The 12486-nt window shown below is 39.0% G+C and overlaps 1 protein-coding gene across 2 annotated transcripts in view; it reads left to right on the top strand.

The window, feature by feature from the left end:
* The window catches only part of GULP1 (GULP PTB domain containing engulfment adaptor 1), a 201883-nt gene that overhangs the window by 156891 nt on the left and 32506 nt on the right, over positions 1-12486 (top strand). Inside the window, exons 6-9 of one of the 2 annotated variants that reach the window (XM_044427093.1) lie at positions 2058-2156; positions 3985-4122; positions 5712-5828; positions 7323-7415. In XM_044427093.1, coding sequence (XP_044283028.1) covers positions 2058-2156; positions 3985-4122; positions 5712-5828; positions 7323-7415 — 447 coding nt within the window. The remainder of the gene's footprint in view (positions 1-2057; positions 2157-3984; positions 4123-5711; positions 5829-7322; positions 7416-12486) is intronic. The other variant, XM_044427094.1, reaches the window with a different exon arrangement.

The raw sequence follows: 12486 nt of genomic DNA, 5'->3' as shown, positions 1-12486 counted from the left end.
TTAAGTCATTATATTGGGCCAGTCATTGTTTAAGTTATTGAAAAGATACACCCTTGTTGCATTATCAACTTCCTTATATAAGCTTCTCCAGCTGGAATATTCCATTTCATTTGGAGAGCTTTCTGTTTCTTTGCACCAATGTGGAAAAAAATAGAATAAATCATAGCTACCACAGGGACCATGGATGTTAGGAGAGTTTAGTAATATTTTACGTCTGTTCCATAAAGGCTTCCAAAAGTTGCCATTTGAATGCTTTCTTCATGTTTTTGAAGCAGCATATTCCATGATTCTAATCAAAACGAGGTTTTCAAAATCTTTCACTGTGAGCCTCATGAAGTCAAGCAGAACCCCAGATCAGGGACAGATTTCCTAACTGGTGGTAACTTTTTTTTTTTTGTACAAAAGAAAGGAAATGGTGTGCGGAAGATCAAACCGAATGCTCCCAAGGAAAGGATATATTTGGACACTCTAGTGCAGGTATGGGCAATGTGTGGCCCTCTAGACGAATGAGGAGGCTGCTCTGCTCATCCTCCCTGCAGTTTGGGCACTGAGCTGTAGCTTGTTGATGCTGGTGCTTCCCACAGCCCTTCCAGTTGCTCTCCATGTCTGCTGCTCAGTGGAAAACAGGAAGCAGTCTCGATTTCAGCTGTTGTTATATTAGAAGACCCATTCTAATAGGAGAAAACATAAGAGTCTTCTCCCCAGTACCTTTTCGTATTGCATTAAGTTCTTGATACTGCGTTCAACAAAAGCTAAACATAATCTCTGTGATCCTACTGCCTACTCTAACTCCAGTTAGTTGTTGTTGTTTTTTTAAGTGTCTCTACCACCACCACCACAAGTCTGCAGCTGGGCTACCTTCAGTTCAGCACTGCTCCATGGCGAAGTAATCAAACACTAAATCATTGTGCAAGCTGAATCCTTCACGAGAAGCAGCAAATAAATTGGCGGGGGAAGGGAGGTCCTGAACACTGCTGAACAGAGGGGAAAAAGAATAATTGCAACCTCAAGTGCTTAGCTAGGCAATATGTGCTACTTGCTACCACATCAGACCTTCTCCGTTAAGCATTCCTTTAGCCAACATTTTTTCCACCGAGTACTGTATTGAAGAATCACATTAAAGGATCTTCTAACTTTTGACCTACTAACCAAGTTTCATTGTCATTGCCGGGCTAAGTAATGTTAAGAGCATCTGTGTGTGTAGGCGCAGAACCACGTACGTGAACGCCATGTGTTCTGCGGGTTTTCTGTTGTCCGGTTGTTTTTGGTTGCCAGTGCCATTTTGCAAATGTTTTGCTATTAACTATAATTAACACAAACTACATTGACATAAGTGAAAGGATAATGTATGACTAGGACAAACATGACATTCTGATTCTGTTTTGGGAACAAAGATCTGGTGAATCCTAAGACTATCCTGAGTGGCTCATTAGTAACTTTGGTGGCAGCCAGTTCATTCTGGCTTCTGAAACAGATTTTAACCTGGGGAACAAATGTTGCTGCAACTACAGTATATATTTCACAGGTACTGCATTTGGATTGAAGGAACAGCGAACAGTGTTACAGTCATTCTGTTAGCTGGATTATTAATTCATATATATTTTTACTTAAGAAAATGTAGCCTGTGTTTCAGTGTGTACAAATTCTCAATGAAGGGAATGATCAAAGGAAAAATCAGAAATAGAAATTCAAACATTATATAATCCAAATATTAAAAGGATAAATAATTCAGTACCAGATGAATTATCTAGCATGTTTAAAGATAAAGTGCCTGCCTAGCCACTTGCCTGAGCAAGCTGAGCTCACAAATTAGGAGAGTATTATATGGGACAGGACTGTATAATTGTCAAGTCACTACCCAAAAAGTTCTACTGGCTGTTAGAGATCTCTAACATGATGAACAGGGAAATAGAGATAGAGTTATGTGTGTTTGAGGAAATGTTTTCTTTTTCATTTATAATTATGTCAAATTGCAATACAGAATTCTGCATCCTAAATTGTGGTGCAATATTCAACTTGTTCATATTCTTACATGGTAATTTGTTACCAATTTCCAGTTTGCAAGACATATCAAGAAATCTGAAGGTCAAAAAACACCAAAGGTTGAGTTACAAATCTCAATATATGGAGTAAAAATTCTGGAACCAAAATCAAAGGTGAGAATCAACTCTTCTCCTTTTTCTTCCCCTCTAATGTCCTGAGACACAGAGGCCAAACCTTTTCAAACTCTGTAAATTAACTGTATCAATGTTTAAAAGACTGTTTCATATCCATTCTCTTAAAAAAGTGGTATAGCTCAAGGTCGACTTGACAGCATGAACTGATACCATGCCTTCTCCCAATATACGGGTGAAAAATAATTATATGTCAATAATATAATATTAAGCCAAGCTCACAGTAGCTGAACTGTGCTATTTCAAGTTCATGTATTTCCAGTTCCATCCCTGTCCATTGAAGCAGGTAAAAGTCCTAAGTTTGAGTCCAGCTATGTTGAAAATCACAGAATTAGTTATATCCCTGTGCTGTTGGACTTGATGGCCTAGATGGCCCTTTCCAGCTCTATGAATCCTGTGTTTCTGTATATCCAAGGAATGACTGAAAGTCATCACACATCTTTGCATCTGAGGGCACCCCCAAAGAAATGTATGTGGACCTATGGATATGGGTAATGAGAAGTGAGCACAATAGATAAGAAGGAAGAGAGGCTGCACAGGGAAGGGTTGAACAGCAGAAAGAGCGCATTAAAAGAAAAAGCCAGCAGAAAGCAGAGAAACAAGGATGGTGCTATTCAGGATTGTAAAGCAGAGCAGGAGTTTATTCTCTTTGCAGAAGTACATAGGAAAATTGTGGAGACAATGGAGGAGCTGTCCCTCAAGGAAGTGGAAGACTTATGCCTCCTTTCTTTGTTTCCAGCTGTGCAAGCCCACTTTCAGAGCTGTTTCCTGCACTGCACCATGAGATCTTTCTCCTGGCTATGGCCCTAGATAGACAGTTAATTAGGCCAGAGTTTGCAAAGACCACCAAGGAACCACAGAGTTAAATTGGTTTGAGAAGGATGCCATATTTTCTCAAGGAATGAGAGACAGTTTCAGCTACGGTGTAAGCAGTCATTTAATCCTGAGTCTCATATTTGAAATTTGTTGGGTGAGTGGTTAAAAAAATCCTGCAGTCAGTATTCATTGTTGTTACTGGAGAAGTTGTTTTTATGTTTTGAGTGCATGGGCTTTGATTGGGATGTTAGAATAAGAACTGGTAATCCTTACTTGCTTTATACATCGTGATTCTATCCTTCTGTCTGAAAACATGATACTGCCATCCCAATTACTTCAGTACATATAGAGCCATGTCAACTGACAGAACATTATGTACAGCAATGAGATGTTTGTGCAGAAACTGCTTTGAGTGTGATCCAGCTAAAGAGGCCTGTGAATGGAGCTGGAGCTTTCCCAGGCTCTGCAATGGAACAGCTTGTGTTTATGCTTCTTTGCCTTGTGTGGCTGAAAATTAGACCCAGATGCCTATACAGATTGCAGACATGTCTAACAAAGGCGTCTGCTTGGTGTATAAGAGCAGTGTTTAATATGAGAAACGATATTGTTGTTAGAGTCAAGAACACCACTTGATACTTGGAATACTGCCGAGCCAGTGTGGTGTGGTGGTTGGAGTGCAGACTGGGACTCAGACGATCTGGGTCCTAGTCCCGGCTCAGCCATGGAGCCAACTGGGTGACTTTGGGCCAGTCACAGACTCTCAGCCCAACCTACCTCAGAGAGATGTTCTTACGAAGATGAAATAGAACTATATAAGCCACCTTGGGTTCCTCACAAGGGGAAGAAAAGACAGGATATAAATGTAATGTAACAACAGTAGTAAGATTCCTTTTGGATGAGGAGGACTCTGTCATCTAGAAGATTGCACTAGGCATTCATGTTCAAACCCCGGAATGTAACTCACGAGATGGAATTACTCCATTATGGTTTGCAGGAAGTCCAGCACAACTGCCAGCTCCATAGGATATCGTTTTGTGCTGATGACAAAACTGACAAAAGAATATTCACTTTCATATGCAAAGATTCTGAATCAAATAAACACCTGTGCTATGTCTTTGACAGTGAAAAGTGTGTAAGTATGCATTTTTTTCCTAAAGCTGGTTTGAGTTTGGCATGTTTAATGCAGAAAATTGTTGTTTCTTTTGAGGTGATCCAAGTGCTGCACAGACAGAAAAGGAAGCAAAAATTCATATCATTGAAGCCATTTGTCACATAGGCTTTATGCTTGCAATTTCTGGTATTTTTATATACGTTATTACACACTAAAATTCCCATTATCCTTTTCTAAATCCTGTCCCAATCCTACCAGAAGCTAGCTCTATGTATACTTTCCAACCAAGGCTAGTATCCATGCAAGTCCAGATCAGGGCCACCGCCCACTCTCTTCTCAGTCTAAGGCCTTATCTAGGAATTGATGTAAACACCCCAGTGATTATGTGCTGAGTCTCATGAAGCATGGAGGCTTCAGATGTGCATTGCCCCCATATCCTATTTTCAACTACTATGTAGAAGTAAACAGGCCGAACTGGGCCTTGCTTTCACGCATTAAAATGCATGCCCAATAAAACTACATCTGCTCTTGACATTTATGCAGATCATCCTGAATCACCATTTTAAAAAAATACATGAGAAACAGTCCTCAGTGTTCTAGGTTTGAGGAAATATTTTTGTTCTACTCTCTTGCAGTAAATCTCTGATTTTTATTGGACTAATGAGCTGTGCGGAAGGAACTGCTTACACAGCCACACAAGCAGTGTTTTGGGCATTTCCCTTGTCCTACATCTCAGGTCACGGCTCCTTCTCTCTCCGCTTCCCTGTCCTTATGCCTTTTTTCCGCTACATGTAATGCGGTTTCACTGCCCATATTCAGATAGGTTTGTTTATGTCACACAATCGAGCCAGAGTTGTGACTCAGTGGCCTGGTTCTATGCTGGGTGGCAGCACTGGTATTCATTGGCCCACAGCTGCTTTTGCTCACTGATCAGAAAACTGTGTGTAAGCGCACACAAATCCAGCTCTGTGCCGGGCCCAAGACTTGAGCCATTTGGAAAAACTTCATGTCTAGCTGTAATTTTCTCAGAGACAGATTACTTACAGTGTTTGTGGCCCTGTCTTAAAAATAGTTCCATACTTGCAGCCTATCTTCTATACTGCCCGAAGACCCTTTTTCCTAGTCTTTATCTCATCCAAATGTAACTTGAACAGGAACATGGAGAACAGCTCTAAATTTATATTTTCTGCTCTCAGCAATCGCCTTTAAAGCAGCCTGGTGTATTTGAAAGCCACTCTTTTCCAAACAGCCTCACAGTGATCATTAAACTGTCTTACAACAAGTTATATAAAAATTATATCATGAGTAGATTTTATGAAAATCGTGGGATGGTGCATTTATGTGTTACATGAGGAAGTAGATCAAGGGTTCCCAGCAAAAAGTTCACCAATAGTATATGCATTTATTAAGATACTCTTCTTTCTGTTATCATTGGGATAATATATTCTTCATTGATTCATTGACTTGTAGAGTTGGCACCCAGTTAAGCTTATTTGCAGAAATGATGCATGTAAAGTTATAGGTAATGAATCCGTATGTGCTTTTAGGGGATTTCTTTGTTAAATAAAATAGGGTTTACATGCTAATGGTAATATTTGCTTTATATAAAGGCAGAAGAGATAACTTTAACTATTGGTCAAGCATTTGACCTGGCTTACAGGAAATTTCTGGAATCTGGAGGAAAGGATGTTGAAACACGAAAACAGATAGCAGGGTTACAGAAAAGAGTAAGTTGCAGATACTTGTTCTTTTTCAGTTTAAATATTGTTTTATTTTGATCTGTAAAATACCATTGGGATATAGCAGAATAATAAAAATATATTTCCAAAATTATGAAAGAATCATTAAAACAGCATAAAATTAGAGAGGCCATACTCTGTAACTAACCATACATTATTTAAATGGCTTCAGCAAGTGCTTTTAATATTATAATCAAATATGCTTATTCTGTATATGTATAATCAACATAGGCACAGATTTCAGGGGGCATTTACATGAGTACCTGAGCTTTTGATTTTGTAAGAGGCAAGTTTTAAATCTTTATGGCTGCAGAAGTAAAGCAGTCCTTGGGAAAATTTCCAGATAGGAATGGAGAACAGCAGGACTTGGTAGTCATCAAAGCAAGAATGGAAAAAGCCAGTATGAGGCTTCAGTCTTCTGGATAGCTTCATTAGATGCATGATGAATTATAACAAAACAAAAATAGGATTGGAAGTGTGATTAACTGATATTAGAGAAAAATAGAGAGAGTATTCTTCAACTAATCTGCCATCCTGGAATAAAGGCAACAATCAAACAAATTGAACCTGATCCTGTCAAAACGGAATTGGGTGTATCCAATTGAAGACCTGATGGAAGACTCTTTTAAGGCAGTGGAAGCCCTTCAGTGGAATGGGGAGGGAGGGCAGTATCTGTCCCCCATGCCTGGAAAATCTACTGCAGAGAATTTGGAGACTCTTCAGAACATTGTTGGAAGAGATGCCTGTTGTCACAGAACCCTTTCTTAGGAAACATGACCAAGTAGATGCAACCAAAGGCTTTCAAGGATATTATAAAGGTATTTTGCTAAGCCGAACTTGTTGGGAGTAGATATATAAGCTGTGCTTAATGGATCTATTATAGGAGTATTTCAAATATCAACTCCTATACTAAATACAGATTTGATTTATATTGAGACAGCGCAGTGCATTAATTCTGCAGAATCTGCTATTTATTTATTTATTTATTTATTTATTTAAATCTTTTTAGGACATCCCTTACTGTAATATCAGGACAAAAAGCAGTAAGACAAAAGATAAAACAAAACACAGCATCCAAATGAAATTCTAACCATAAAACCCATATTAAAATAACAGTCAACCCTTAAAATATTGGGAAAATAAAAAGGGTTTTCTGAGTATGCGGTGTAGTACAGTATTATATCCACCTTATTTCTTTTTCCTGTAAGATCCAGTTCTTCATGGGACTCGTTGGTTTGCACACTTTGATTGATAGAATACATAAAATAATGTTAGATATGAATCCTTAGGAGGAAAGATATAATGGATTAATATCAGCCTCTTGCCTCTCTACACTCCTCTTTATTGAATAATGACAAACGTTTTGTTACATAATGTTTTATTTTTCTAGGATTATTCTAGGAGTGTTACTATTTTGTATTCATTGCCTCCCCCCACACACTGTATGTCCTCTCACCTTTCTGAAAACTGCATTTTTTTTAGATTCATGAACTTGAAACAGAAAATATGGAGCTAAAAAACAAGGTACAAGATTTGGAGAACCAATTAAGAATAACCCAAGTACACACGTCACCAGTAAGTACTCAGGGAAAAAAACACTTTTCTAGGAATTCTGTTATAACTAAACTTACCTACTTCACCTTTAGTTTGCTTCATAATGATGTCATAGCATTTTTTTCTGGCCAACTTTAACACACTGTGATTTTAGTGTTTAAGTAATTCTGTGATTGTGACAAGAGGGGAAGATTAAGCCATAGTATAAACCAGGTAGTTTATCCTAGCAGATTCCTCTTCTAAACAACACAACTAAAGGTGCGGAGAATTACAGCCTGCATTTCTTAGGAATCTGGATGAAGAGGGCTTGATTTGCACCAGAATTCATCTGTTTCTGTGCCAATATTCAATGATGAAACATATGAATAAGAATGGACAAAAGGACTCCTGGACAGATAAAGAATAACTACAGAGGGTGCCTTAGCATCAACGTTTAAGAGGAAGGGCTTCCAGATCAGAAGATGATGTGTTGATACTTTATTCCCCCACCCACTCCTAGAAATTAAGTACTTTGAATCCTGAATTTAGGTATACATAATGTTCCTGAACTTCTGTCACAAGCATACAGTTACTTAAGTTGCCTTATGTGCCATACGCTTAAAAATATATATTAACTTTTCCCTATACTGTTGTCTAACTTTATATGCTTTGGGATTCCATGTAATCTTCCTTGTAAATCCTGTGGCTGTTTTACTTTTCAAGATAGAAGTTGGCTGTTGTTGGTTCTTCTGGCTATTCTTGCTGCAGTGAATGATTGTGGATGCAGGGGAGTTTTAAAGAGCTTTGCAACTGATCCCCTTTTAAGTCCGTAACAAATAAGGGTGTTGGTGATACCACGTCTTTCTCCTAATCTGTCCAGCTGCATTTGAAACATATTGCCTGTAAGGGTGCTACCCTACGTCAGTTACATGGACATACATCTTGATAGCTTCTGTACACGGATAGCATAAGCCCTTGTATAATCAAGCCTCATTTTTTTAAAAATTTAGTTCCACTTGGATTATAAACTAAACATCTATGTTTTATGTGCATTAATACTGTCAATAGACAGTCTATTATTTTGCTTCTGTCCTCTATATAGCTGTGTCTCATTCAGTTCTCATTGGTTGCTCATAATTAATCTCTAAAATCCTGTTCCTCTTGCATCAATTTGAAAATGAAAACAAAGAGTAAAATATAGATGTTTCTTGAAGTTTAACTGAAAAAAGGATCTATTAAATATTCTGGTTAAATATTTTTGTTTGACATATTTAAGTGGAAATAAATTACATGAGGGTCTGCCTTTCACAGATTTAAGCAACCATGGTAATGACAATTAAATTCTGCTTTAAAATGCATTCAAAGCTATCAATCTAATCCATAACCCTTAGAATTGTTTTTCAGTAATGGAGTCGTTCATACAGTATGTTGTGTCAAAGGAAAGTGGGAGAGTAGCACATTTATGACAATTTATAACAAGGGAGGAAGAGAATATTGACTTAAATGTGATTAATCACGTAATCATGTCTATACTTCTCCAGCACAATCATTTTTTACTCCATAACTATAAGTACATTTGCATACTTTCTTTGTGTACCCCCAGTTTAGCATGACCTTCCATTTGCCCTATCTTTTTTTTTGTTCTGTTCTGTTTTGTTTTCCATTGTTCACTATTTTCTAGATATTTACTTTGCCTCTTTGATTCCTTCTATTTCCCAGCTTTCCCATCCCAAATATTTCTCCAACTGGGCTTCTCTATGCACATGCACACAAACATGCTTATTAATTGATTTGATTTCTATCCCACTTGGAAGGGTAAAAGAAAGTCAAGGCAGCTTTCTTACCATAACTTGTTATTGGTCACAAGAATAACAAAGAATTATTTACCCAGTAAGCTTCAGAGGTTGGTGCCACAGATCAAGGTTTTCCAACATTTTCTGCCCATGGGCTCATTTGTAATTTTGGGATTTTCATGTGCATTCCCCCACTAGTGCTACTGGGCAGCAGCAATAGTTGCAGATGACACTGGTAGAGGATCTTTAACAGGCAACAGCAGTGATGCTTGAGCTAACTCTGGTTGGTACTGCACAGAAGAAAGATGTAAACCATGTTTGATTTTTCTTACCTTGTAAACCCTTTGATGAAACAATCCAAAATGAAATAAGAGATAATGTCCGAAGATAAAATGCCCAGGTCAGAAGGCACTCAGCTACTGGGGACAGCAAAGGACAAGTGCAAATAGCCCTGTCACCAATGGCAAAACTAGATCAAAGCTGAAAGTCTAGTGGCTGACATGCAGAGAGGTGAAATAAAAGATGGACACTGCATGAAGCATGCAATTGGAACATGGAACGTGAGAAGTATGAACGAAGGCAAAACAGAAACTGTAAAGCAAGAAATTGCACGTTCAAACATCACCATACTTGATGTGAACAAGCTACAGTGGACTGGACAGGGACATTTTCAGTCAGACAAATGCAAAGGATAAACTCAAGAGAAATGGAGGCACTCTAATAGTAAGGCAATATGAAGGACAGGCAAAGTGCAAAATCATATGAATCGGAAATGGTGGAAATCTGTCAGCATAACCATCATTCAGGTCTACCCTCCAACAATAGATGCTAAAGAAGAAGATGAAATCAAAAACTTTTCTGCATGTGTCCAAGAGAAAATTGAGAACACATCAAAACAAGACATGTTGATTAGCATAGGTGACTGGAACACAAAAATTCGGAAAGGAAACAGAATCAAACATGGGAGAATTTGGCCTTGGGGTCAGAAACGAGGCAGGAGAACAACTCATGGAATTCCATGAAGCCAGCAGTCTGCTTAATGTAAATACTTGATTCAGGCATCCAGTCAGATGACTGTACCTGTGGACATCACCAGATCACCAATATAGAAATCAAATAGACAATGTTGTGGTAAATGGGAGATGGAGAATTCTCACTGCCAAAGCAAGCCTGGGAGCAGACTGTGATCGTGACCATGAACTGTTAATACTGAAACCTGGTATAATATTCAGACTTAATGTAAAGATCCTTAACAGAAGTATAGTACCAAACTAAAACTTAAATAACATTCCTATGGACTTTAAAATCCACATGAAGAACAAATTTCCATTACTGACCTCAACTGACAGACCATGAACCAGAGGAACTGTTACACTCTGTATCGTGCAAGAAATGCTGAATGTTCAAGATGGATTCCAAAAAGAAAGACGCACTTAGAGTCCTATCAAAAATGCATGCTGGCTCCGGGAGCACCACAAAGAATTTCAAAAGCACATCAGTCTATGCTTTTTAGACTACATCAAAGCTGTTGGTTGTGTGGATTGCAAGAAGCTATGGATTATCCTGAAAGAAATGGGTGTACTTGGGTGTACAAATCAATCAGTACTGAACTGTCTTGAAGAAGCTACTGTTGGTGCAGAATATGGGGAGCCAGAATGGTTTCCGATAAGCAAAGGCACCAGATAGTGGTATATTTTATTTCTCTATCAGTTCAATGTAGAACATAGCATACAGAAAGTTGGATTATAATCAGAGGAAGGAGGAGTGAAAATTGACAAAGGATACATGCAGATGGTACATACTACTGACAGAAAGCAGCAGCAAATTGAAATGAACCCCGATGAAAGTGGAAAAAGAAATTGCAAAAGTAGGACTGCAGCTAAACATTAAGAAAACAAAAACCATGACTGCATAAGCATTACACAATTTAATATCAACAATGGAGAAGCTGAAATTGTGAAAGTTTTTGCATAGCTTGGCTCAATTATCAATTCAGATGAAGACTGCAGCCAAGCAATTAAAAGACTGAGATTTGGAAGACAACAGTGAAAAACTAGAAAATATAATCAAATGTAAGAATGTTTCATTGGAGACCAAGGCCAAGATCATCCATACAATTGAATGACTGATCACTGTGTGTGGATGGGAAAGCTAGTCAGTGAGGAATGCAGACAGGAAGGAAAATGATGTGTTCAAAATATGGTACTGGGGGAGAGCCTTGAGCAACAGAAGGAAGAACAAGTGAGCTCAAATCAAGCCAGAACTTTCCCTGGAAGCAAAAATGACTCATCATGAGGAACACAAGAGTCACTGGAGAAGACAATCGTGCCATTATTATTATTATTATTAGTAGTAGTAGTAGTAGTAGTAGTAGTAGTAGTATTATAGCATTTCTATGCCGCCCCTTGCCGAAGCCTTGGGGCGGCTTACAACACAATAAAATACATTGAAATACAATAGAACATAATAAATTACCATTAAATACAAAAATACAAAAAATACACTGAGTTACAAACATAATAATATAAAATTAAAATTATCAGTATAAAATAAGTAAATAAATAATATAGGAGGAGAAAAGAGAAGGAAGAAGAAGTTGCCCTGGCCAGATCATATGTTTTAACAATTAAAATGGTGTTTAAATAAAAAGGTCTTTACCTGGCGCCGAAAAACCAGTAACGACGGTGCGAGGCGGACCTCTTTGGGGAGTGAATTCCATAGGTTGGGCACCACCGCAGAGAAAGCCCTCCTCCGAGTACTTATTCTCCTAATTTCTTTCATGGAGGGTTCCCGGAGAAGGGACTCTCCCGCAGATCTCAAAGGGCGGTCGGGAATATACGGATGTAAGCACTCGTTCAGGTAGCCAAGACCCAAGCCGTTTAGGGCTTTATAGGTCATAATCAACACCTTGAATTGGACCCGGGCTTCAATGGGAAGCCAGTGAAGCTGACGGAGGACTGGAGTCATGTGAGCATAACGCCCCGTCCCCGTCAGCAACCTGGCAGCTCTATTTTGCGCCAGTTGAAGCGTTTGGACCGTCTTCAGGGGAAGCCCCACGTAAAGTGCGTTACAGAAGTCTAGGCGCGGGAAGTCACCAGCGCGTGTGTCACCGTCGCCAGGCAGTCGTAGTCCAGGTAGGGGCGCAGCTGATTAATCAGCCGAAGCTGAAGGAAGGCGCTCCTCGCCACCGCTGTCACCTGAGCTTCCAAAGAAAGCTCCGGGTCGAGGAGTACTCCTAAGCTGCGGACCTTATCCCTAAGAGGGAGTGTTGCACCATTCAGGACCAGGTCAAATCCACCCTCTCCGAAGCCCGATCCGCC

Source organism: Varanus komodoensis, unplaced genomic scaffold (genome assembly GCF_004798865.1).
Source record: "Varanus komodoensis strain SLA01 unplaced genomic scaffold, ASM479886v1 scaffold18_1, whole genome shotgun sequence".
In the NCBI taxonomy this organism is placed as follows: Eukaryota; Metazoa; Chordata; class Lepidosauria; order Squamata; family Varanidae; genus Varanus; species Varanus komodoensis.
The sequence above is the reverse complement of the archived record's forward strand: the minus strand, read 5'-3'. Positions and strand labels throughout refer to the sequence as shown.